Genomic DNA, 27,754 nt, shown 5'->3' on the forward strand with positions numbered 1-27,754 from the left:
TGGGGAAGTTCTCCTGGATAATAACCTGCAGAGTGTCTTCCAACTTGGATTCATTCTCTCCATCATATTCAGGTACACCAATCAAACATAGATTAAGTCTTTCCACATAATCCCCTATTTCTTGGAGGCTTTGTTCATTTCTTTTCACTCTTTTTTCTCTATTCTTGCCTTCTTGTTTTATTTCATTGAGTTAACCTTCAATCTCTGATATCCTTTCTTTTGCTTGGTCGATTCAGCTATTGAAACTTGTGTATGCTTCAGGTAGTTCTTGTGTTATGTTTTTCAGCTCCATCAGGTCATTTATATTCTTCTCTAAGGTGTTTATTCTTGTCAGCATTTCATCAAACCTTTTGTCAAGGTTCTTAGTTTCTTTGCATTGGGTTAGAACATGTTCTTTCAGCTCAGAGAATTTTGTTATTACCCACCTTCTGAAGCCTGTTTATGTCAATTCATCAGACTCATTCTCCAACCAGCTTTGTTCCCTTGCTGGTGAGAAGTTGTGATCACTTGGAGGAGGAAAGGTGTTCTGATTTTTGGTGTTTTCATCCTTTTTGCACTGGTTTCTTCCCATCTTAGTGGTTTTATCTACCCGTGGGTCTTTGTACTTGGTGACTTTCGGATGTGATCTCTGAGTGGATGTCCTTTTTGTTGATGTTGAAGTTATTTTTTTCTGTTTTTCAGTTTTCCTAACAATCAGGCCCCATTGCTGTAGAACTGCTGGAGGTCCACTCCAGACCATGCTTGCCTGGGCACCACCTGCAGTGGCTGCAGAACAGTAAAGGTTGCTGCCCGTTTCTTCTTCTGTTATCTTCATCCCAGATGGATACCCACCAGATGTCATCCTGAGCTCTCCTTTAAAGGTGTCTCTTTGGATATATGGGGTCAGGGAACTACCTGAGTAGACAGTCTGTCCCTTATAGAAGCTCAAGTGCTGTGCTGGGAGCTCTGTTGTTCCATTCAGAGCTGCTGGGCTGGTACATTTAAGTCTGCTGCAGCAGAACTCATAACCACCTTTTTTCCCAGGTGTTCTGTCCTGGGAACATGGTGCTTTATTTGTAAGTTCCTGATGTGCTGCAGCTTTTTTTCAGAGATGCCCTGCCCAGCAAGGAGGTAGCCTAATCACAGTCTGCCAGCAGAGGCGTTGCTGAGCTGCTGTGGGCTCTGCCCAGCTGCTGTGTGAAATTCCTTGTGGTTCTGTTCACAGAGGTATAGTTAGAACTGCCTCGGTAATGGCCATCTGCCTTGGTAATAGCAGACTGCCTTGGTAGTGGTAGACTGCCTCAATGATGGTGGACACCCTTCCCCCTACAGAGCTGTACCGTCCCGGGTCCATCTGTGCTTCCTGTGAAACTCTCAATCCAGAGCATTTCAGATTGCTAGTCTTTGTGGGGGTGGAACTTGCCGAGCCAGATCACCTGGCTCCCTGCTTCAGCCCTCTTTTTTTCAGTTTAATGGGCAGCACTGTCTCCCAGGCATTACAGGAGCCAGTTGAAATGGCTGCCCAGAGTTGTGTTTTTGTGCAGAGGTCCACTGCGCCAGCTCATACAGCTGTGCTGGAAACTCATGGTACTTTTCGGCCGGGAATCTTCTGGTCTGTGGGCAGTGAAAACTCGTTTGGAAATGTAATCATTCACCCTCTGTGTTGTTCTTGCTGGGAACTGCATTCCAGAGCTGTTCCTATTTAGCCATCTCAAAGCGCTCTTTAAAAGTCTGCCTATTGGTTTCAAGCTTCCCAATTTTTTTTTGAGATGGATAGTCACTCTATCGCTGAGGCTGAATGCAGTGGCACAATCTCTAAACATGGAAGATTTTTAGAGCAGTGGAACCATTCTGTATGATACTGTAATGGTGAATACACATCATGATCATACTTCTGTCAAAACTCATAGAATGCACAACACCAAGAGTGAACCAAAATGTGAACTATGGATTTTGGGTAATAATGATATCTCAATGTAAGTTCATTGATTATAACAAATGTACCACCTCTAGTGTGGGATGTTAGGGTAAGGAGTATTTAAAACATCTCTGCAAGTTTCATTAAATTTTACTGGGAACCAAAAACTTCTCTAAAAAAATAAAATCTATTAAAAAAAAATCCAATGTAAAATGTGTGGGATGCAGCTAAAGGAAAGCTTCAAGAAAATTTATAGCATTAAAATAAAAAGTCTCAAATCAATGATCCAAGCTTTTTACCTAAGAAACCACTGATAGTAATGTAAACCCAAAATAGGCAGAAGAAAAGAAATAAGAAGAGAAATCAGTAAAATAGAAACCCACAAAAAAAAAATGTTGCTAAAGGCTGTTTCCTTGAGAATATTAGTAACTGGCCAAACTCTAACCAGACTGACTAAGAAAAAAAAAAAGAATAGACACAGAATAGCATTACCAGGAATGAAAGAGGGGACATTATTATAGATCCCATTGACATTACAAAGTTAATAAGGGAATATTACAAACAAATCTTTGCATATTAATTTGACAACCAAGACAAAATGGACAAATTCCTTGAAAAACAGACTACCAATGTGCACTGATGAGAAAATAACCTGAATTGTCCTATATCTCATGAATAAATTGAATTCATGGTTGAGAATCTTCCAAAAAAGAAATCTTCAGGCCTAGATAGCCTTATTAGTAAATTCTACCAAACATCTAAAGAAATAAAAATAATTCTATAAAAACTTGTCTAGAAAATAGAAACAGGGACACATATCAGTATCTTATGCAAACAGGATTAAACATGCCAGTAAAACCAGACAAAGACATCAAAGAAAAAGACCAATATTCCTCCTGCACGTGTACGTAAAAAATTAGACAAAGTAAGTTTTGAGTAAACTAGGGAAAAAAAAAGCCCAAACCTCAAAGCACTTTAAATAAAGCAGTGAGAAAACTACATTTATCCAATTGTCATATTTTAAATAAGATACATACTAACAAGAAATTTTATGAGAAGCTAATAAACATTTTGAAATTTATATGTGTCCATTCAAGACTCTTAAATGCAATTTCACTAAAAGATTTTGTTTTAGTACTTGGCAAACATTTTCCAGAAACATTACTTTCTTATATACCAAAATAAAAATTTCCAGTATAAGAATTCATTTAACCAGTTATACATTCTGCACTATTGAGGTATTTCATATTCTTACTATTATTTTTTTTAGATATGTTTCAAAGCTATTTTATTTTTTTGTTTTATGAGGGCTCCTTCTACATGGCACATAGTAGACATTTAGTATTTGTTACTACTGAAGGGATAAGAACTAAACTTGGCCTTTTTGATGTTAATAATCGAGTAAATACCAGATTCAACTAGGCACTGAAACCAGTTAAGTATCTTTCAAATCTTCCACTCCCCTTTGGTTACTGCCGGGCCTGAACATTTCTCAGGATCATTGATGTAACATCCCAGAATCCTTTTTATTGATTATTACTTTTTGAGATGGAGTCTCACTCTGTCACCCAGGCTGGAGTGCAGTGGTGTGATCTTGGCTCACTGCAACCTCTGCCTCCCATGTTCAAGTGATTCTCCTGTCTCAGCCTTCCAAGTAGCTGGGATTAGAGGCACACACCAACATACCTGGCTTACTTTTTATTTTGAGTAGAGATGGGGGTTTCACCATGTTGGCCATGCTGGTATTCTGACTTCAAGTGATCTGCCTGCCTTGGCCTCCCGAAGTGCTGGGATTAGAGGCGTGAGCCACCATGCCCGGCCCTCAGAATGCTTTTTAAACTGCAAACTGTGACCTATCAGCAGGCTGTAAAGTCAACAACTTAGAGTTGTGATCAGCATTTTTAAGAAATAAAAATACAACAGAAATATTAATATGCATCACATTAAGAAGGATAACTATTCTATGAAACTTGTTTCAGAGATATATACACACATATACATAAAGACAGATATTATTTGTGTATTCAGAGTCTGCAAATGTCCTTACGTGTTTAAATTTTAAACATTTACTTCCATATACAATCTAAACAATCTACTAAGTGTGGCAGAGATAATTATATGCCATTTAGCACAGTCCAATACAGAAATATCCACTTGTATTTTGTGAAAATTTGGAAATAGTCATTTAAATTTTTAATCCATAAATGAGACAAATATTGAGTTTTATTTAAATACTAAATACTTTGCTTTCTGCAAATTATTCTAATATACATGTGAATTTATTAAAAATGTGAAATGCATAGAAACTTTATGCATCCTTATATGTGGCATGTATATACTGAGTAGTCATCATGTAAAATGTATTCAACAAAAAATGAGGGTTAAGTGTGGTGGTGCACGGCTGTAATGTCAGCACTTTGGTAAAGCAGAGATGGGTAGATCACTTGAGCTCAGGAATTAGAGACCAGCCTGTGCAACATGATGAAACCCTGCCTCTGCAAAAAATACAAAAACTAGCCAGGTATAGTGGCTTATGCCTGTAGTCCCAGCTAATTGGGAGGCTGAGGTGGGAAGATTGCTTGAGCCTGGGAGGAGGAGGTTGCAGTGAGTTGAGATGGCATCACTGCACTCTAGCCTGGGTAACAGAGGGTAAGCCTATTTAAACAAACAAAAAAAATTGTGTTCAAGAGTGTAAAAGCCATTTTCCAGTCTTGCCAAATAATTCATTCTTAATGGCAACTGGAAGACCTTTCCAAAATGACTATCCAATGAAGTTACTCTTCTATTTATATTAGTTCCATAATTTTCCAAACCCTCCAACATAAAATCTAACTCCTTTATATCATGCAAAACCCTATATAATCTTAACATACTGATTTTTCCAGCTTTATCTTTTGTCACTGGCACATTCAAAGATCAGGTGTATAATGCTATGCAAGATTTCTAAAATATGCCACCCTACTACAGTTTCATGTCTTTATATACAATTTCCTATCAGCTTATTATATTTAGACCCCTGTAATTTAAGTATTGAACAAAGGAAAAGCAGGCCGCAAAAGAAAGGCCTGAGAAATATGAAGAGGCCACGAGAAAGCTAAGAGATGAAATTTCATAAAAGAAAAGTTTAGGGAAGACATGAACAACAGCTGAGAGAACCAATATGTCTGGCTTTTAAAAAGTGTCAAAATGATAAAAAAACTGGTCTGAAATTTTATACTTTGTAGGTTGAAAAGTGAATGGCAAGTATAAAAGTAGAGATTTGAAAGTTTGGTTAAGGAATTTTAAGGATTAGATAATAAGTAGTTAGGGACATGGGATCAAGGCAGGTTTTACTGTATTTGTTTTAAAGGATGGAAAAGGCCTGAATCTGTATAGATGCTTCAAAGAAGCAACAAGGAAAAAGAAAGGGACTGAAGATAATGGGAACATTAGGTTTAACAGAATATAATAACCAATGTGGTTAACAAATACTTCAAGGTAGCCATGCTAAAACAAGATTTTGTTATACCACCATCTAGAGCAGTTGAAAAGGATAGCATAGTAACTTTTATACAATAGGTTGATTTTAGTGTTTTTCTGCAGAATAAACAAAAGTACCTGTTACAAAACAGCAGTAAAAAAGGGGGCTGGGGAAGCGACATATGCCATTATTCCGGAAACAACTTTTACCTGGTGAGTATGACCCTAAAATTAAACGACACATGATTTATTTGAATAACAGAAAAGCCACATAGTACACAGGCTTGTCCCTACGATTATTTTCTTTTTGGCAGGAAAAATTTACAAATACATAAATTAAAAAAAACCAAGCTTGGTCACTTTAAAAATTTAGTTTAAAATTTTAAAAAGAAAACATACCCCATCTCTTACTGAAGTACTTGATTTCTTGAGTAAATACAACTCTTTTTTCTTTTGTTCAATGTAGTATCTTATGTCTTTATTAAAAGAAAGAAGGTTTTAAGATTAGCAATTTTACTTTTGGAATTAAAAAGTCATTTTTTTTGTAGTTAAATTAGATAAAGAATTTGCCATTATAGGTATCCCTTATGTTATGGTCTAAATGTTTGTCTCCTCTAAAACTCATGTTGAAACTTAATCCCCTATGATAGTACTACTGAGAGGTTGGACCTCTAAGAGGGGATTAATGGGTTAATGGATTAATGGGTTATCATGGGAGTGGACCTGATGTCTTTATAAGAGGATGAAAAGACCTGAGTAAACACACACAGCCTCTCAATCATGTGATACCCTGTACTGCCTCAGGACTCTGCAGAGTCTCCACCAGCAAAAAGGCCCTCACCAGATGCAGCCCTTTGAACTTGGACTTCTTAGTCTCCATAACTGTAAAAAACAAATTCCTTTTCTTTGTACATTACCCTTCTTTGTACATTACCCAGTTTCAGGTATTCTGTTATAAGCAGGAGGAAATAGACTCAGACACCCTTGCTATCAAAATTCCACCAGGTAAAGTCAGGAACCAAAGGACAGACATAAACACTTATAACAAATATTGTCAAAAAAAAATTATAAAATCCTTACCATCAATATGAAGAATTTTTACTCCCCATGATAAGGCATTTGATAATATACTATTTGAAGGAATAAAATCCTGTTAAAAAAAGTTTTATAGTTGTTTAAGGAAATTAAGATGACCTAAATTTAGTAAACACTTAACTATTTGAAGCTTAATGTGTCACTAAGGTGGTTATTTGTAACAGACCCTATAGAGTTACAATAGCCAGGACATCAAGATTTTCTTTTGGCTTTTCTAAAATCAATCCCACTTTATAACCACATCCTTGACAATGTAATACATAAGGCAAGTTTCAAGTTTCCAGTAATATTTTAAAAGTCTAGAAGATGGGGATATTTCTCCATGAAAAGTTAAGTTCTGTACTTTGTAAAATAAAATACATGCTGAGATTCAGGCTTTTGCCTACAAATGTGGAAAATATAGTTTCAGGAACATCTGTAATTTCCAGTTGAGTTTTTAGTAACAAAATGTACAGTGTAAATTTTTATAGTTCCTACTTACATGGTCCTTGATAGCTTTTTCAACTAATAATTTTCCTCTACTTAAACACACCTATAAAAAGATCAGAAAAATTTAAAACATAGTGCTTAACTAGAGAACAGGTTAAAAAGGTTAAAGCAGCTAAGAAAAAATTTATTTGTATTAAGTCTTAATGGCTATCAACATAAATATGTGGTCAAAAGTGATTTCTTTTGAGTCTCATATTAAAAAGTTTCTTTCTCTTTGGTTTTGTAGTAAATTATATTTAACATGAGAAATAAAATAGCTAGGTTTCACTGGAATTCTTTATCTATAATTAGTTGGTTTATATTTTGTTTCCTATTAAATCAAAGATTTAAGAAAAACAATAAATCGTATATACTGTTTTTACATGTTATTTCACTTTATTTTTTGGGGGGAGGGAGATGAAGTCTCCCTCTGCCACCCAAGCTGGAGTGCAGTGGTACAATCTCAGCTCACTGCAACCTCAGCCTCCCAGGTTCAAGCGATTCTCCTGCCTCAGCCTCCCGAGTAGCTGGGACTACAGGCATGCGCCACCATGTCCAGGTAGTTTTTAATTTTTTTTTTAGTAGACACAGAGTTTCACCATGTTGGCCAAGCTGGTCTCGAACTCCTGACCTCATGATCCACCTGCCTTCGCCTCCCAAAGTGCTGCGATTATAGACATGGGCTACCACACCCAGTCATTACTTTACTTTTTAAATAAATTTAAATTTCAACTAGGAAAACTAGTTGAAATGCCATAAGGAACAATTACTTTGGAATTGATGGTGTATGGTCTCCTTGTTCCAAAAAAGCATTAACTCAGAGAATGCATGGTCCTTCCTTGGTCTCTTTGCCCTTCTTTCTTCTATGAATTATATCTCTTTTTTCAGGTAGTATCTCCTTTGTGACTCATTTCTTCCATTTTCTCCTCATTTTCCCTGATTTTCAAATGGCTTTAACAGGTAAATTGAGGAGGATAGTTTAAAATAATAATTTAATTACATTTCAACCTGAAAACTGAAATAAACATTTTATCTTATCCCACCTCACACCCAGTTAAATCAATTTAATTTGTCCTTCCTTGCATATTCCAATTTATTGGCAATGGAGTGGTAGGGATGCGATTTCAGTAATTCCAGAATAGGGGCTGGCAACCTTTTTATGCAAAGGACCAAAGAGTACACATTTTAAACTTTGTTGGCCACATGGTCTCTATAGCAACTATTCAATTCTGCCTAAAACACAATAGCAACTACAAATTATACCTAAACTAACAGGTATGGCTGTGTTCCAATAAAGCATTATGGACAATGAAATCTGAATTTCATAAAATTTCTACTTGTCACAAAACATTCTTTTGATATTTTTATACAACCATTTGAAAATATAAAAACCATGTTTAACATGTAGGCTATAAAAAAAGGCAACAGACTGGATTTGGCCCATAGGCCAGTTTCCTGACCCCTGCTCTGAAAACAAAAAAGATTTCCATTTCTTAAGAATGATTTACTGTTAACTCTTTAGTCATAAATTACTCTAAAAACTATAAGCCATCCCTAAATACAAGGGTATACCTAAGAAATCAGAGTATGATTCCACAAGTACTATTAGGAAAAAACTACCTTTCTAAAAGACAGAAACCTTATTAAGGACCGAAGAGCCAAACACAATGTGGCTTTGCAAATGTTATACATAAGTAAACTCTACTCCACCTTGCTATTGAAAATCATGAGATCTTCAGCTATAACCCTTCTGAGTCTCAAAACATATTTAAAGAGACTTACTGTGTCTGGTGATTTAAATGAACTTCCATCATGGCTGGGATGAGGTGAAGTGGTTTCTGCAGTATATGCAGATTCTGGACTTGGTACAGGAGATATTCGACCCAAGGTTTGCGCAAATTTAGCTTCCTTCTTATTTGAAATAAGATAACTAATATCTTTGCTGAGAAATTCTTCAACTCGCTAGAAGAAAACAAAGTATTTTAATTTATAATTTTTTTTTTTTTTTTAAAGAAACACGGTCTTACTCTGTTATCCAGGCTAGAGAGCAGTGGTGTGATCATAGCTCACTGCAGCCTCAACCCCCTGTTCTCAAGCAATCCTCCCACCTCAGCCTTCCGAGTAGCTGGGACTATAGGCACATGCCACCAAGGTATTTTTAACTAGGTCATAAAAGCCATAAACTATTTCATATGCCAAGCACAGTACAAAATTCCAATTTGAAGCAGTCTATTGTTTTGTAAATTGGTGGTTTTTAATACTGTATTTTTCTGAACCTAGAATTCTTAGGAAGTATAATATGAGCTCCTATAACAGTACAGCAGCACCATGTACTAGGATACTACTCTTAAATACTTTACATGTGCTAATTAACTTAATTTATGGAACAGCCTCATACTATCTACATTTTCTGCAGGAGAAAAAAAAAGGTGACTTGCTTAATGTTATCTCAATAGCAAATAATGTAATTTGAACACAGGCATTCTAACTCAAGCCCGTGATCTAAAGCAGCAGTGTCCAGTACAACTTACCTAAGCACTTGAAACAACCTGGGGAGTGTAATTAAGGCACTGAATATTTGGTTTCTTAAGAGATAGGGTCTTGTCATGTTGCCCAGGTTGGCCTTGAACTCCTGAGATTAAAAGAGCCTCCTGCCTCAGCCTCCCAAGTACCTGATAGTACAGGCACATACTACGGTGCCTACCTCAAATCACCGAATTTTAAATTTTATTTCATTTTAAAGACTTTAAGTAGCCACATGTCACTGATGGCTACCATAGCAGACAGTATGAGCCTGATTATTAAGTTATTACAACTTCCCTTGCGGCTTCAACTTACAGGATGGAGGGAACCTTTACCCTTAAAGAGTATAAGATTGTTTGAAAAGAATGACTTCAATAAAGTGTCTGAAAACCACTGCCTAAATATCTGAATTTACTTTTAAACACATGTACCAAAGTGAAGGTTACTGAAGATCGCCAGAGTCAGGAAAATAAAAATAGGTAGAAGTAAATAGTAGAATACTAGTATTATTAGAAAAATATATAGTATGTTATACAAAAACCCATTAAGCAGAAGTAAATTGCTAATCATTAATAAGCAGTAACAATTTACATCCATGAAAGACTTGGTAAAATATTGTAAGTAGCTGTATCTAATTCCTACAGGATCTCACGCTCTAAATGAGGACAATAAAAATGAAGTCAAGTGTTTAACAGATAAGATAACTTCATCTAAGCATTAAGCAGAATTTGCTACTGGGACCAATGGACTCCTTGGTTAGGTGCAAATAATTTGTTTTCTGATCAACATTCATTTTCATTGACCTGTAAATAATGTACCTACATTTATTTATTCCAGGGATTACAGACAGAAATACCTACAAGAGCCAGGCAATAATATAAATGAACAATTCACACATCAAATACTGCCTTCAGTTTCATAAATACGAGGTCCTAGCAATGTCAGAGGTTCTAATTTTTCATAAGAAACCCAATCTCTGTGACAAATATAAAATTTACCATTTTAACCAGTTTTAAGTGTACAATTTAGCAGCAATAAGTACATTCCCATTATGCAACCATCACTACTAAAACATTTACATAACTTTTCCATCATCCCAAACTGAAAGTCTGTACCCATTAAACAATAACTCCTCATTCCTCATTTTTTCCCAGCCCCTCATAACTTTTATTCTACTTTCCATTTCTGAATTTGGCTATTCTAGGTAACTAATATAATGGAATCCTACATTTGTCCTTTTGTAACTGGCTTCCTTCACTTAGCACAATGTTTTTTGTGGTTCACCCATGTTGTAGCATGTGTTAGAATTTCACTCCTTTTTAAAGCTGAATAATATTCCATAGTATGTATATACTACCTTTTCTTTATCTACTGTTGGACATTTGGGCTGTTCCCACCTTTCGGCTATTGTGAATAAATATCTTGGAGACCCTACTTTCAATTCTTTTGGATGTACAGTCAGAAATGGAATTGCAGGATCACATAGTAATTCAAATTTTTACTTTTTTTCAGAAACCACCCATATATTTTATATGGTGGCTATATCATTTTACACTACCACTCAGAGTACAAAAGGGTTCTACTTCTTCAAATCCTTGTCAACACTTGTTGTTTTCTGGTTAACAGTAACCATGCTAACAGGTGTTAAGTAGTTACTGACTGACATTTCCCTAATGATCAGTGATGCTGAACATTTTTCATGTGCTTATCTGCCATTAGTATATCTTCCTTGAGTAAATGTCTTTTTAGGTCCTTGGCCTATTTTTAAATTGGGCCATTTGTCCTTTTGTTCTTGGGTCACAGAAGTTCTTTATACAGGTATTCTGGATATTAATCCCTTAGCAGATGTATGATTTACAAAGATTTCCTGCAATTCTTTGGGTCTTTATAATCTCTCAAAAATGTCCTTTGAGGCACAAAAGTTCTTAATCCTGATAAAGTCCAATTTTATGCTTTTCATTTGTTACACATGATTTTGGTATCATATCCAAGAAATCACTGCTAAATCCAACGTCATGAAGACTTCTCCCTGTATTTTCCACTAAGAGTTTTAGTTCTTACAAATAAATCTCAGATCCATTTTGAGCTCATTTATACATGTGACAATAAAGGTCCAACTTTACTCTTCTGTATGTGAATATCCAGTTTTCCCAGCACTAGCTGTTGAAAAGATCATCTTTTCCCCAATGAATGGTCTTGGCACCCTTCTTTAAAAATCAATTAGCCAAATATGCAAGGGTCTATTTCTGGGTTTTCTGTTCTATTCCCATTGGTCTGTATGTCTGTTCTTATGTTAGTACCACTTTTTCCTTTGGTTTTTTCATTTTCTACAGTTAAAACTCCTAGTACCAAATAAAACACCCTTTGCAATCTAGCCCTAATATAATTTTGTTTGCTGCCATTTCTCTCATTCACATCCTAAGCTCAAATCCCATTGCAACATTAGCAGCTGTACAAACCACACTGACATGTATTTTAAGTATGCTTTCCTCTATTTAGTATGTCCATTTTGACTTGCAAACTAGGACTTCAAGATCCAGCTCAAACTTTATCTCTGTTGATTCCTAACAGCAGTTAATCATTCCTATCACTGTGTTCTAATAGCAATTTCTACATATTTCTGTGAAAGCACTGACAACACTCTAACATAAAATATGTAGCTGTCTGAGTTTCCCACTAGACTAAGTATACCTAAAGGGCTATATTTTACTTATTTTTGTATCTCCAGGATCTAAAATAGTGCTGAAACACTGGAGACACTGGTGGAGTACGTTCTGAATGAATTCTTACATGCCCAAATCTTCATCATTCTTCAAAGCCGTGTTCCAATTGTGTCTGAACAAAATCCACAATTCCTCAGCTCGAACTAATCTCTCCTTCCTCCTGAAGCTCTATGTTGTATTACTAATACAATTACTTGTACCAATGTCATCTCTACCTAGATTAGAACATGAAGATAGGATGGACATAAGGATACATTTTTAATTTTATTTTTGAGACAGAGTTGCCGCTCACTGCAACCTCTGCTTCCCAGGTTCAAGAGATTCTCCTGCCTCAGCTTCCCAAGTAGCTGAGATTATAGGTATGCGCCACCCAGCTAAATTTTTGTATTTTTAGTAGTGATAAGGTTTCACCGTGTTGGCTGGGTTGATCTCAAACTCCTGACCTCAACTGATCTGCCTGCCTCAGCCTCTCAAAGCGCTAGGATCACAGGTGTGAGCAACTGTGACCCACTGGATTCAGTTTTGAATCTACCAAAACAGAGTGCACTGCACACCATACTCAAACATTTGTTGAATAAGTTTTACCAGTGTCTTCAATTTATCAGATATTGTTGAATCTATACCTTTTTAAGAGTAAACTCAAAATGTATTTTCTGATGACATCAAACCTTTTACTGTTCAAGCTAATAACGCCAAGGTATCGCCCTACATTTCTGTTCCTCTCTAATTACCTTCTTTTAGCCAAAACTATTTAGACATGATCCTAACAGTGGTTGATCCCAAGTCCTTAGATGGTTTTGTACTTTTCTTGCACTATTAAAAGATATTTCCCATTATATCAAAATCCATTGCTCTGTTCTCAGTGGTTAAATTTGTCAGAAGCATACATGGCAGATAAATGGTATATTAAGATGTTTTCACCGAGACTATAGAAACCAAAGTGTATGACGTGATGAATTAAAAAGACACCAAAAGTAATGATGTGAAGAAAGATAAATCAGTTCATGTAGGAGATCTATTGGCAAAATCTTTTTTAGTGACAGTAGTAGTAAATGTGCTGAAGACAGAAACCAGGACCTGAGGATTAAATATTAGTTATAGAAAAGACAGTATGGGAACATCAGAATTCAAAAAAGAAAACATTTTTTAGAGTAAAGTTAATAAATCAAATGCAGCTGAATATCCACAGTTTGGATTTTTGGGTTACTTTAGTACTTCAGTTACTTCACCGGTTTACTTCTGTCATTTCAGGGTAAAGACTAAGTATGTAAAACCAAAAGGTCCCTCAACTATTACGTATGGCAAAAGCAATCCAAAATTTGTTTCTTCCAAGTACCACAAGAACTGTGGAGATAGGAGAAAGAAGGGGGCAGGGCAAGTAGTTCTTGCTTTAGCCTCTGTACCGCTGTTTTAGCCCAAGGAGTTCCCTTTTTACAGGCTTTACACTTTGGATTTCTGAATATTATTTTGCCCAAAGTGTTCTACTGATAAAAATACAAATCTAAATATCACTGATTTAGACCATTAGACCCAGAGTTAATGGGTTGTTCATCATGTTTGAGAAAGTTGTTGTAAACTAACAGATAGCTACTTTTTTTTTTTTTTTTGAGATGGAGTCTCACTCTGTTGCCCAGGCTGGAGTACAGTGGCACAATCTCGGCTCACTGCAACCTCTGCCTCCCAGGTTCAAGTGATTCTCCTGCCTCAGCCTCTTACAGGCGCATGCCACCACGCCCAGGTAATTATTGTATTTTTAGTAGTGACAGGATTTCACTATGTTGATTAGGCTTCGAACTCCTGACCTCGTGATCTGCCTGCTTCAGCCTCCCAAAGTGCTGGGACTACAGGCTTGAGCTACCACACTTGGCCAGATAGCTGTTTTGCTTTGTTTTGTTTGAGACAGGGTCTCACTCTGTCACCCAGGCTGGAATGCAGTGGCACGACCTTGGCTCACTACACTCTGCCTCCCGGGTTCAAATGATTCTCATGCCTTGGACTCCCAAGTAGCTGGGACTACAGGCGTGTGCCACCATACCTGGCTAATTCTTGCACTTTTTAGTAGACATGGAGTTTTGCCATGTTGCCCAGGCTGGTCTGGAACTCCTGGCCTCAAACAATCCACCTGCCTTGGCTCCCTAAAGAGCTAGGATTATAGGTGTAAATTACCAGCCAGATAGCTGTTTTGTAGCCACTGGATTCTAGAGGAACAGAATGGTGCAGGCAGTACGTTGCTGTGGAAATTAAGAGGCTAATACCGCTCTAATTGGGCCAGCCATTTAATTTCTCTGGACCTCAAGTACTTTGTTTCTAAAATTAAGGGGTCTTTTTTACTCAACATCAAGGTCCTTAACACATTAAGATACTCTTTCTTAATAGGTGTATAGTCAATATAGTGGCAGGCCTAGAAGACATGGCCTTTAAGAATGTTGTCATATGGTCACTATGATAAATACTATTATAAGCATGTGACAGTGTTTAACAAAATGAATAGTAAAAAAGTAGAATAACTTTTCAGAGACAGGTAAATAAAATACCGTATTAACAAATAGACCCAGGAAACTTGTTAGCACATGTTCTTCTGAAAAGTTTCCAGTCTGGGAATTGGATGGGCCCGGTGGCTCATGCCTATAATCCCAGCACATTAGAAGGCTGAGGTGGGCACTTGAGGTCAGAAGTTTGAGACCAGCCTAGGCAACATGGTAAAACCCTGGCTCTACTAAAATACAACAATTACCTAGGCATGGTGGTACATGTCTGTAATCCTAGCTACTCTGGAGGTGGAGGCTGAGGCACTAGGATCACTTGAACCTGGGAGACAGGTTGCAGTGAGCCAAGATTGCACCACTGCACTCCAGCCTGGGCCACAGAATGAGATTGTCTCAAAATAAAAATAAAATGAAAAATTACTAGTCTGGGAATGAAAGGGATCAGTTTAGACATTCAAAGATGCAGACCTTCAGAAAGTCAAAGTCCAGCATGAACCTTTTAAACAGGAAAAATCTTACTTACCTCATTTGCTAAAATTCAGCCAATATTAACCTTAATCCTATTAAGGTCCTGGATTTTGCCTGAATTTTCTAATTTCCCAATCATCTAATCAGTGTATAAGGTAGGAAAAAAGGTATTCCAGATTCTTAATCCAAATTTCTATTCCTTTAACAACATCCCTTCTGTTGAATCACCATGTGTATCACTCAAGAACAATTTTAACTCTGTGTGGTTTCCATGGGCTGTGTTCTGTAATAATATTCCCAACTGTTACACTAGTCCAGACAAACTTATGTAGCTCCCCAAGATTCACAATCAACAAATTGCTGCTATCTCGAGGACATGCCAACATTACAGCGAGCAGTCAATGAGCAGTTCCACTAGGACAAGGGAGTCTTATTCCTTAGCTCTGGGAACTTTATACTACTAGACTGCTAATCAGAGAAACCTGAAAGTTTTGTCAGGCCACAAAAGGTGAAAGCAAATGGTTTTTCATTAATGATAAACAGCTGATACAAATGTTAAACTTGGTGCCAATAGAAGGTTTAAGTTTTCCAAAATGGAAAATTAAAATGATTACATAGTAGAAAGTACTAGTTACAATTTTCCTTCTATGCCAGTGTGTGATTTTCACTTACCCCTCCCAGATCCTTAATGTCCTTTTGTAGTTTTTCAGATATGGTGACAGAAGGTAAGTCAAGGTAAAATACTTTTCCCCAAAGTGGTTTATATTTGGATTTTTCTGGTCTGTTATCAGTTTTCAGATATTTCAAAGATGGTCTGTTTTTTTCATTTTTGATTTGGATTCCACCTGCTATTGAAGATGTTGAGAATCAAATGTTTTACACAGACAACACTTTTACCATTTAAAAAATATTTCATTATACAATAATATTACAGAAAAAAATCGTTACAATCCTACCAATTTTAAGTCATTAGCATTTAAATATATTTCTTTGTAGTTCCACTTAGGATAGAGGCAAAATACTCCATATACTTTCACAGACTGTATATTGTTAAATAAGTTGACTCAGCAAGAAATATTCGTATGTTTATTCCTGAAGCACAGAACTATATAAAACTCTTTTTAAAGATTTTCTTCTTTAAGATGCAAACTTCACAGGGGTATTTAATACTCAACTATTTATTGAGCATCTGCCATTCTGCTGAACATTTAAAACTGGTGCTTAAACTTCATTTAGCAATGCGAGAAACCTGTTACCCAGAATAACCTGGTCTTCAAGGGTTTCGGACTGCTCAAGTTTTAGTTTCATGTGAAGTTTGTCTACATATTAGCTACTAAACGGGCCATGTGACATACAATGTGTCTATGTATTAAGAACTTAGCGGTCCATCATGAAGAACTAAATCATTCATTTCATTATTTTCATTAAAACTGATCTGTGATCCAATCAACAGCTTTATAAATTTTCAAAACGCAATCTGTTCTTAAATTGGTAGTTACTATACACACACAAACACCTGTTCAAAAAACTCAGGCGCTGGAATGTTTCACTAAATAAAGTAATTGAAAATGGAAATTTGCCTTTGTTTCCTTGTTTGTAATGTTGAAACCAGCAACGAGGCGTCTACAATACAAATACTTTCCCGCAACTTTATGAGTAAAGGAAAACAAACTTTTAAGAGTGAGACCAAAAATCCACTCACAATCACCCAATCTAATCCTGAAGCGAAAAGCCAAAAGCGCGTCTGACTTTAAATTGAGAATGCAGTCCGTCGCCCCCAAGGGCCCGGGCGGAGGCGCAGCATCTGCGGGAACCGGAGGAGACAGCGCCGCAGCCCTGGCGAGGTCCCAGATCTGCACATTGTTTGCTAGTTTTCAACCCAAGGCACGACTGGAAATAAACCTGAGACCGCCGCTGTAAAGGGCAGAGCGCGTGAGGGGCCGGGCCGGGATCCGTTCCTTCTCCGGCAAAACACTGATCCGAGACCCTTCCTTCAGACCCCAGAGGACGGTCAGTAAAAAAAGCTGAGGACCTGGCGGGAGAACTCTGAAGAATCAATGGTGGAACCACGAGGGGAGGAAAGGATTAAAGGGACTGCAGGCAGAGGAGGGGCTTCTTACCCTGGAAATGTCCTTTACTGTGGATCCTCATGGCTCCGGAGTTCATGGCAGCCGCCCTGCACCTACATGCTGGGTCCGGAGAAAGTGTGGCGCCGGGCGACCGCAAAAGCACGGCTTCCCCAGCCAGGCCAGTTGACAGAACGGCCGCCTCTCTTCTTCCGCCACCTCCGGCCTCCACGCAGTAGAGGTACCACGTCTACTGGTCGGGTTTCCAGGGCCGGATCTGGCTCCAAAGCGCAGAGGAGGAAGGCGCAAAGCACAAACGGGTGGGCTGCGGCGGTTGAAGATTTGAAAACGCGTCACGCGGCCGCGGCGCCTATACGCCCGCCCCGCCCCGTCTCACGCCGCGCGTCGTGCTCCGCCTCGCGCTCGCCCCGTGTGCCCGCCTTCTCGCATCGCGCGCCCCGCCCCCTCACGGCGCTGTCTTCTCTTGTCTCGCTCCGCCCCCGCAGGATGTGTCTCCGCCTTTGCCCCGCCCCCATCCGGTGCCCTCTGACTCAGACGCCGGCTCTCAGTCCGCCGGTTCGGGTTGCGGCGCATCTACGGAGAGTAGGCAGGGCTCTGTGTTGGCCAAACCTAGTGGCAATTAGCGCCGGAGGCCGGCCCCACCCGTCACCACGGTTATTCCCGCCTTCTAGGTTTGCCGGCCCTCCAGCTGCCTTCTTCCCCAGGTATGCTAATTTTTCACGGGTCGGACGTCGGGGAGGCAGAAGGTGAGGGGCTTTGGCAGAGCCCGGACTCAGCTCCGCCGCGGCCGCAGCCCCTGCTCAGCGCGCCCGGGGTCGCACAGCGAGCGGGATTTTCCCGCGGTCACTGCCGACTCCGCCGACTGAGGACAGGCTGCGGAGTGACTTGCGGGAGTGAGAGCGGCCCCCAACCCTGACAGCAGCGCCGCCCCAGGACGCGTCTAGGTCACTTTGTGCCCTTTGGTACGTGGCTATTTGCGCTGCTCTGTTGACTTTTATTGTATCCAGACCCGTTTTCGTTTAGTTGTAAGTTTATTTCAACAATAATCGAGTAGAAAGTGAAATCTCGTTTTTTATCTGTAAAACAGAGATTAAAGATCAAATGAAAATGCTTGTGAATATATTTTAATTTTATACGTTGGAAAATGCCTCGCCAAAAAAGAAAAAAATTGTTTCTTCAGGAGGAAAAGGATATTTTCTACTATTTTGCATTTCTCTACTCCAGGTCATAATATGCACTCATGTAATGGTTGATTTCTTTACCTAGTAGCTCAGGGAAATCAGACAGTGTCAACGTTACCATTTTGCAAGTAGGTACCTCAAAGAATAGACAAGGGTGAATTGTGACAAAGTTAGCTGGAGAACGCAGAGAACAGGTTTGCTAAGGGAAATGAGAGTCTGGTTTTAGATAGGTTTATGTTGAAGGGCCTGGGCCGACAATCATGGAACTATGTTTATGAGACAGTTAAAGATGTTTATGACTAGAGAGAAATGTCTAGGAGAAGTGGACATGGGAAGGGAAAGTGGAGATTGATTTGATATCTCTCAAATAAAATATTTCTACTTCTCAGGGTCTGTTGATGTCAATCATGGGGCAATTCCTAAGAAGTTAACAGATCTTGAGTGGTGGAAGGAAGTGTAGTTTGAATAAACATATTCAATATTGTAATTTCTATGGGAAAAAGAACATATTTTCAAAATGAAAGCTACAGAGAGAGCACAAAATGTTTATATTTACAGAAAGATTTAAAAAGTTGGGAAGCACTAGTGTAGAATGTAGTTAAAGCCTTGGGAGGAAATGAATTTGCCAAGGAGAGCATGTGAAATAAGATTATAAGCAGTGGTTGATAAAATAGTGTAAGAGATGGAGAAAATGCCACAGAATTGGGAAGAGACTGCAAACATTGGAATCATATGGGCTTCACTAACTACTTGGCCTCTGGGTAATTTTGACCCTCAATTTTAATTTGTTACAAAGGGGTGATACTTCTCAGGGATGTTGTGAGGATTAAATGGACATTTTTCAGTACAGTGCCTGGCACAGAGAAGAGTTCCGTAATTACTATCATTCTATTGAACTCTGTATTGAACTCATCCCCAGGGCAGATAAGGCTAAGACTTGAAAAATAAGTATTTGATTTTGGTGTTTTAGGTATCATTGGTTTCCTTAAGGGTAATTTGAGTAGGTGGCAGACATACGTACAGTACTAGATAAAAATGATAAGCTTGACGTTCAGACAGATTGGGTGTACTTTTTCAAAAAAAAATTTGTTACTGTAGGAAAGTATGATGAAGAGAAGACTGGCTCTTTGGAAGGTTTAGAGGATGTGGGAAAGATTTAAGCATGTTTCTATTAAGGAAATTTTTTTTTTTAACCAAGAAAGTCCATTTTATTTTCCAGTGAAATTTGAGTTATGTGTCTTATTTACTGTGACCGTGACGTGACAAGCAAGGACAGTAAGATAGTGGCACCCTATGCGGTTAGACTCACCCTCGACTGCCCTGAAGATAGTAATTCCAAGCAATAAATAAGCAGGAAGTCTGCTTTACTCGACAGTTAGTAATTGTCTAATCTATCATCCGAGATTAGTTTTTAAAAATATTATCGGAACCTATCTTTTAGTAGCCACAGAAAGGACTTGGTTATATAGCTACAGTCAGTAAGGATAGAAGAAACCTCTTACATTGTCCAATAGTCAGGTTTGTTGGTAAGAGAATGAGGTTTGTCTTAAAGATCTTGAAAATGTGCTTGAAAATAGTGCTTCAGATGAAGGGTAGACTTTCAATAAGTAAACGGGGGCAGGGTTATTTATGGTGAGAAACTTATTTAAGAGTTGTATTATGTAAAATGGAGAACACTGAGCAGAATCATGGTCTAATTAAATGAATATGTGGCTGTGAATCAAGAGATTTTTATTGTATTTATTACTCGCCCTAACCTTAACTGGTTTTATGACCTTGGGCAAATGTTAACCTTTCTGGCCTGGTGTGGTGGCTCATGCCTGTAATTCCAGTACTTTGGGAGGCTGGGGTGGGTGGATCACGAGGTCAGGAGTTCAAGAGCAGTCTGGCCAACATGGTGAAACCCCAGCTGTACTAAAAATACAGAAATTAGCCAGGCATGGTGGCATGCCAGCTACTCAGGAGGCTGAGCCAGGAGAATCGCTTGAACCCAGGAGGCAGAGGTTGCAGTGAGCTGACATTGTGACATTGCACTCTAGCCTGGGCAACAAAAGCAAGACTTCGCCAAAAAAAAAAAAAAAAAAGTTAACCTTTCTATGCTAGAATTTCCTTATCTATAAATGAAGATAAGACTGATCAGTCTACTCCACAACTTTTTGTGATTATCAGACTAGACCTAATCTGATCTTTCAGATTACCTCACACATATCCAAATATAAATTTTTTATTCTAGAATCTAGACAAATTAAGTTTGTAATACTTATCATTTTGTTTTGCCTTTCTTTTGTCTAAGCCTCTTCACCTGGCGAGGCAATTATTTTTTCCTGTCTATAGCAAACCTAGCTTAGATTCAGCCTTTATCTCCTGCTCATTTCTGTCTTGAATAATAATCATTCCTGTTTGATTCATTTGCCAGCTATATATGTTGTCTTCTGAAATGTGTTCTGTTTCTATTTTTATTATTTAATTTTCACATTTCATTGTCTCACTATCCTGGTGAATTGAAGGGCCTAAGGTTGTGTATAAGGTTAAATTCTTTGTTTTGGAGGCTAAGTATATGAAAGGATAGGATTGGTTAGTGGCTGTAGCACTCAAGTTAGTGTCTCAGGTGAATGTGGGCTGGGAAACAAAGGTAAATTCAGTATTATCAAGCCCTTCAACACTTCCTAAGTGAAGGATCAAAATTGGAGATTCTGGGCAAGGTGACTCACACCTGTAATACCAGCACTTTTGGAGGCTGTGGTGGGAGGATCACTTGATCCCAGGAGTTTGAGACCAACCTGGGCAACATAGGGAGACCCTGTCTCTACAGAAAATGAAAAAATTAGCCAGTAAGGGTGGTGCACACCACTGGTCCCAGCTACTTGGAAGGCCAAGGTGGGAAGATCACTTGAGCCCAGGAGTCTAGCAGTGAGCTATGATTGACCACTGTAGATCAGAGAGACCTTGTTGCCAAAAAAAAGGGGGGGGGCGGGGCAAGACAGGAGGATTCAAAATTTGGGAATACTGGGAGTGGATGCTCTGAAACAATGTAATACAGAGACTACAATAGATAATGAACTAGTTTAGAGGTTATGTCTTACATACTGAATTAAATTGTAGATTCCTTTAGGGTGGTATGACACACATATTTGGCCATGGCTGTAAAATAATCTACCTACCTGCCCCATTTCCTGCTTTCCTTCTGTGTTGATTGAGCACTAACAATGTGCTATGCCCAGTGAAGCTTGTTTACTTTTATACCCATAAAAGCCTTATGGTATAAAATTTAAAGATTTTCAAACATTTATAATCCACATGCAATAAAGCACAGCCATTTTAAACATTATATATCTTAATATGAATTGATGAATTCTAACAATTATGTATATCCATGTAATTAACACTAAAATGAAATGACAAAACATTTTGTCATCTGAGAAGAATGCTTAATTCTTTCCAGTCTTCCTCCTCCCACCAGATGTAATCAGTATTCTGATTTTTATTATCATAGAATGGTTAATGGTTTCCCCTGTATTTCGGCATAGTATAAATGGAATCATATAATCTGTACATTTGGGGTTATAATTACTTTTCATATCTTTTTATGATTTATGTTGTTACATGTATCAGTAGTTCATTCTTTTTTATTGCTGAGTAGTGTTTCATTGTGGGAATATACCACAGTTTATCCATTCACCTGTTAATGGATATTTTGATTATTTCTGTTTTTCTGGCTGTTATGGGTAATGCTGCTGTGAACATTCATATCCAAGGCTTTTTTGGACCTGTATTTTTACTTCTTCCAGAATTGCTGTATCATATGGTAACATAATATTTAACAGTATGAGAAATTATTGAAGTTCTTGATTCTCCTTTCAGTAATGTATGAAGCACAGTGTTGTTATTTACTGGGTGTGAACTGGGATCTCATATAGTTTCAGTTTTTAAAATTCAGGTAAAATTCATATAAAATTTGCCATTGTAACCATTTTGAAGTGTAGCATTCAGTGGCTTCCAGTATATTAACAAAGTTGTGCAACCATCACCACTGTCTAATTCCAGAACATCTTCAACACAAGAAAAAGAAACCTCTTACCCACCAACTACTCATTCTCATTTCTCCTCTCTCCTCAGCCCCTGGTAACCACTGTTCTGCTTTGTCCCTATGCATTTGCCTATTCTGAACATTTAATAGAAATATAATAGAATGTGCATTTTTTGTGTATGGCTTTTATTGAGCCTAATGTTTTCAAGGCTCATCCATTGTTTAGCATGTATCAGGTCTTCATTCATTTTTTGCAGATGAATAAAATTCTCTTGTAGGGATATACCACATTTTGTTTATCCTTTCATCAGTTGAGAAACAGCTGGTTTCTTTTTATTTTTTAGCTATTAATAATAATGCTCTGAACATATGTGTACAAGTAAGTGTTAGACTATTATGTTTTCAGTTCTCTGGGATGTATAGCTAGGATTATTGTTGAGAATTTCTGTGTTTAACATTTGATAATTCTGTGTTTAATGTTTTGAGGACTGCCAAACTATTTTCCACATGGCTTCAGCATTTTACATTCTCACTGGCAGTGTAAAAGACTTCCCATTTCTCCACATCCTTGTCAACACGTGTTATATTCTGTATTTTTAATTATAGCCTTCCTAGTGGATGTGCAATGGCATCTTTTTCTGGTTTTCATTTTCATATCCCCAATGAGTTATGATGTTTAATAATTTTTAATGTGGTTATTGGCCATTAGTATATCGTCTTTAAATATTAGGTCCCTTGCCCCATTTCTTGAGTTTATTTTTGTTGTTGTTGTTTAGTTGCTAGTTCTTTTTATATTTTGGATACTAGACCCTTATTAGATATATGATTTGCAAAAAATTTATTCTGTTCTATACCTGGTCTCTTCGATTTTTTGATAGTGTCCTTTGATACACAAACTTTTTGATCAAATCTAATTTTATTTTTTCTTTTGTTACTATTCTTTTGGTATTATATCTAGGGGGCACTATTGCCAGATTCAGGGTCACCCAGATTTATTCTTATAAGACTTCTATACTTTGCTTGCATTTTTGTCCTTGACCTACTTTGAGTGATTTTTTTGTGTATGGTGTGAGTTGAGGATCCACCTTCATTTTTCTGCATGTAGATATCCAGTTTTTCCTATCTGTTAAAAAGACTGTTCTTTTTATCATTGAATGGTTTTCAAAACCTTGTTAAAAATCAATTGACTGTAGATGTATGGGGTTGTTTTTGGACTCTCAGTTCTATTCCGTTGATCTCTATGTCTCTCCTTATGTTAGTACTACACAATTTTAATTACTGTAGCTTTTTAGTAAATTTTGAAATTGGGAAGTTTTAGTGCTACAAATTTATTCTTTTTCAAGATGAGCTATTCAGGGTCTCTTAATATTCCATTTGAATTCTAGGATCAGTTTATCCATTTCCAGAAAAAAAGTAGAGATTTGATCACAGTTGCATTGAATTTGTAGAGTATTATCATCTATACAATATGTTTTCCAATTGATGAACACAGGTTGTCTTTCCGTTTATTTAGGTCTTCTTTAATTTGAATAGCATTTTGTGATTTTCATTGTACAGGACTTATACCCACTTGATTACATTTATTCCTAAGTATTCTTTTTGATGTTATTGTAAAGGACTCTGTTTTGTTAATTTTATTTTCAAATTATTCATTGCTATTATATAGAAATACAATTGATCAATGTATATTGATCTTGTTTTCTGCAACTTTGCTGAATTTGTTGGCTTAATAGGTTTTTAGTGGATTCTTTAGGATATTATAGATATAAAATTATATCATCTATTAGTAGAGATACTTTACGTCTTTCTTTCAAATCTAGATGCCCTTTGTTTCTTTTTATTGCCTGATTGCCTCAGCTAGAACTGCTGGTATAATGTATCATCAAATGGATGAGAGAATGGACATACTTTTTATTTTCCTGTTCTTTGGGGGAAAGCTTTCAGTCTTTCTCTGTTAAATATGATGTTATTTGTGGGTTTTTTCCTAGATGTCCTTTATCAAGTTGATGCAGTTTCCTTCTTTTCCTACTTTGTCACATGTTAAGGGTATTGGATTTTGTCAGGTTTTTTTCTGCATCAGTTGAGTTGATGATGTGTTTTTTTCCCTTTCATTTAATCAGCATGGTGTATTTTGTTGATTGGTTTTAATATATTGAGCCACCCTTGTGTTCTTGGGGTAAATCTGACTTAGTCTTGATATATAATTGTTTTAATATGCAGTTGTGTTTGGTTTACTAGTGTGGTTTCTTGAGAATTTTTTTTGTGTTTGGTTTCTTGAGAATTTTTGCATCTCTCATACAAAGGGGATATTGGTCTCTAGTTTTCTTGTAAGGTCTTTGTCTGGCTTTGACATCAGAGTAATGCCGTAGTGGCTTCATAAATGAATTAGAAAGCGTTCCTCCCTTTATTTATTGGAAGAATTTGGGAAGGATTGGTGTTAATTCCTTCTTAAATGTTGATAGAATTTACCTGTGACACCATTGGTCCTGGACCTTTCTCTCTTGGGGATTTTTGGATTTTTACTAGAATATTTTTCTAATAAGTGTATTTAGAAGTAAAGAGACTATTGACTCAAGAACAAATAGACTATTTATACTAGTAGTATTGTCTCCACTTTCATTCCTGATTTTAGTAATTTGAGTCATCTTTTTCTTTCCTTGGCCAGTATACCTAAAAGTTCGTCAATTTTGTTGATTCTTTAAACAACTTTCGATTTTATTAATTCTCTCTGTAGTTTTTATATTCTATTTTTATCCTTATTTTGATTTATACTATTCCTTTTTCATCCTCATTTTGATATATAGTATTTTTTTTCCTCCTACATGCTTTGGATTTAGTTTGTTCTTTTGATAGTTTTATAGGGAAAAGTTTAGGTTATTGATTTGAGAGATCTTTCTTCGCTATCCCCATTGACTTTCTTCACAGAACTGGAGAGATCTTTCTTATTTCTTAGTGTAGATTTTTATAGCTATAAATTTCTCTGTGAGCCCTGCTTTGCTGCATCCCGCAAGTTTTGGTGTGTTGTATTTTCATTTTCTTTCATCTGAAGACATTTTCCAGTTTGCATTGTAATTTCTTCTTTGACTCATTGGTTGCTTGAATGTATTATTTAATTTCACATATTTGAGAATTTTCCAAATTTTCTCATTATTGATTTTATATTTTCTCTTATTTTGGTCAAAAAATGATACTTCATATTATTTTAATTTTATAAAATAAGAATTGTTTTGTGGACTAACATGATTTGTCTTGAAGAATGTTCCACGTTCACTTCAGAAGAATATGTATTTTGCTATTATTGGTGGCGTGTTCAACATAAGTCTGTTAGGTCTAACTGGTTTATATGTTGTTCAAGTCTTTCTGATTCCTTGTTTATGTTTTGTCTAGTTCTATTCATTATTGAAAGTGAGATGATGAAGTTTCCAACTACTGTTGGACTATCTGTCTCTAGTTCTGTCACTTTTGCTTTGTGTATTTGGGACTCTATTTTTACATGTATATATGTTATAATTTTTATGTTTTCTTGATGAATTGATTGACATCTGTATCATTACATAATATCTTTCTTTGCTATTGTCACAATTTTTGTCTTAAAGCATATTTTGTCTAATATTAGTACTACCACTCCAGTTCTCTTATAATTACCGTTTTCATAGAATGTCTTTTTTCACTTTCACATTCAGCCTGTGTGTGGCTTTGGGTCTAAAGTAAGTCTCTTTTAGACAGCATATAGTTGGGTACTTTGAAAATTAATTCTTCTAGTCTCTACCTCTTGATTGGAGAGTTTATTTAATGAAATTATTCATGAGAGAATATATTTGTCCATTTTGCTGTTTATGTCATATCATTTTATTCCTCCCTTCATTATCACCTTCTTTTGTGATAGATGTGTTCTAGTGTACCATTTTGAATTTCTTTTACAATGTATATTTTAGATGTTTTCATAATGGTTATCTTGGGAATTGCAATTCACATCAAATGTATAACAATTTAGTTCAGAATAATACCAACCTGGTTTCAATAGTATACTAAACTTTTGCTCATGTATAGCTCCATCTCCCCATCTACTTTATGTTGTTGTGATAAATTACATATTGTTATTATAAATCATATGTAAATGATATAAATCAATTTAGTTTTATAATTACTATTTTATGTAATTATATTTTAAGTCATATGGGAAAAAAGTGGTGTTATTAACCAAAAATACAGTAAAAATTCAGTTACTAACTAAAAATACATTTTTACATTTACCTACATTGTTGTCTTTATTATTGTTTCATTGTTTTATGTTAAGCCTATTTGTATCTTTAAAGTGTCAAGCTGGGTGTGTTGGCTTGTACCTGTAATCTCAGCTTCTCAGGAAACTGAAGCAGGAGAATCTCTTGAGGCCAGGAGTTTGAGACCAGCCTAGTCAACATAGTGAGACCCCATCTCTGAAAAATTTAAAATAAAATTAGCTGAGCATGGTGGTTTGTGTCTATAATTCCAGTTACTTGGGAGACTGAGGCAGGAGGATCACTTGAGCTCAGGAGTTTGCGGCTGCAATGGGCCATGCATAATCATGCCATTGCATTCCAGCTTGGGTGACAGAGTGAGGCTCTGTCTTATATTTGAAAAAAAAACCTCTGGTAGCTAAGTTATAGTTTGATTATTAATTTTTAATTGCTTTTGCCAGTCTCTGCCTTTTAGCTGTATATTTACATTTAACGAGGTGGTATTTGCCATTTTGTTACTTGTTTTCTGTATTTCATTTATACACAAGTGCTCCTCAACTTATTATGGGGTTACATCCCAACAAACCCATCATAAATAGAAAATATCGTAAGTCAGAAATGCATTTAATACACCTAATCTACTGAGCATTGTAGCTTATCCTAGTCTACCTTAAACATGTTCAGGATACTTATATTAGTCTACAGTTAGGCAAAATTATCTAACATAAAGCCTGCTTTATAATAAACTGTTGCATATCTTGTGTAATTTATTGAATACCATACTGAAAGTGAAAAATAGAATGGAATGGTTGTATGGATGCTCAAAGTATGATTACTACTGAATACATATTGCTTTTGCACCATTGTAAAGTTTAAAAATATTAACTGGCACTACTGTAAGTTGGGTATTGTATATATTGTGCTTGTTTCACTCTTTACTGCCTCCTCTTATTTTAAATAGATATTATTTATTTATTTATTTATTTATTTTTTGAGATGCAGTTTCGTTCTTGTTACCCAGGCTGGAGTGCAATGGCGTGATCTCGGCTCACTGCAACCTCCGCCTCCTGGGTTCAGGCAATTCTCCTGCCTCAGCCTCCTGAGTAGCTGGGATTACAGGCAC

General features: G+C 36.9%; 2 protein-coding genes across 23 annotated transcripts in view; one reads left to right on the plus strand and one right to left on the minus strand.

The window, feature by feature from the left end:
- DBF4 (DBF4-CDC7 kinase regulatory subunit) overlaps nt 1–17,570 on the minus strand; it is a 37,486-nt gene extending 19,916 nt beyond the window's left edge. For 2 of the 15 annotated variants that reach the window (XM_078342934.1, XM_017975384.4), the window contains exons 1-6: nt 17,240–17,570; nt 15,792–15,964; nt 8,702–8,881; nt 6,933–6,983; nt 6,437–6,506; nt 5,756–5,832 (exon numbers count right to left, since the gene is read on the minus strand). In XM_078342934.1, coding sequence (XP_078199060.1) covers nt 5,756–5,832; nt 6,437–6,506; nt 6,933–6,983; nt 8,702–8,881; nt 15,792–15,964; nt 17,240–17,285 — 597 coding nt within the window. In that variant the 5' untranslated portion in view covers nt 17,286–17,570. Of the gene's footprint in view, nt 1–5,755; nt 5,833–6,436; nt 6,507–6,932; nt 6,984–8,701; nt 8,882–15,791; nt 15,968–17,239 lie in introns of all 15 variants that reach the window. The other 13 variants (XM_078342933.1, XM_009002527.4, XM_078342944.1 and 10 more) reach the window with 10 other exon arrangements.
- The window catches only part of SLC25A40 (solute carrier family 25 member 40), a 68,717-nt gene continuing 57,879 nt past the window's right edge, over nt 16,917–27,754 (plus strand). For all 8 annotated transcript variants that reach the window (XR_013524015.1, XR_013524014.1, XR_013524017.1 and 5 more), the window contains exon 1: nt 16,917–17,910. Coding sequence is in view for 1 of the 8 variants with exons in the window: in XM_054237817.2 (XP_054093792.1) it covers nt 17,177–17,910 (734 nt within the window). In the remaining 7 variants the exon portion in view is untranslated. The remainder of the gene's footprint in view (nt 17,911–27,754) is intronic.

This window comes from Callithrix jacchus, chromosome 11 (assembly GCF_049354715.1).
Source record: "Callithrix jacchus isolate 240 chromosome 11, calJac240_pri, whole genome shotgun sequence".
Taxonomy (NCBI): domain Eukaryota; kingdom Metazoa; phylum Chordata; class Mammalia; order Primates; family Cebidae; genus Callithrix; species Callithrix jacchus.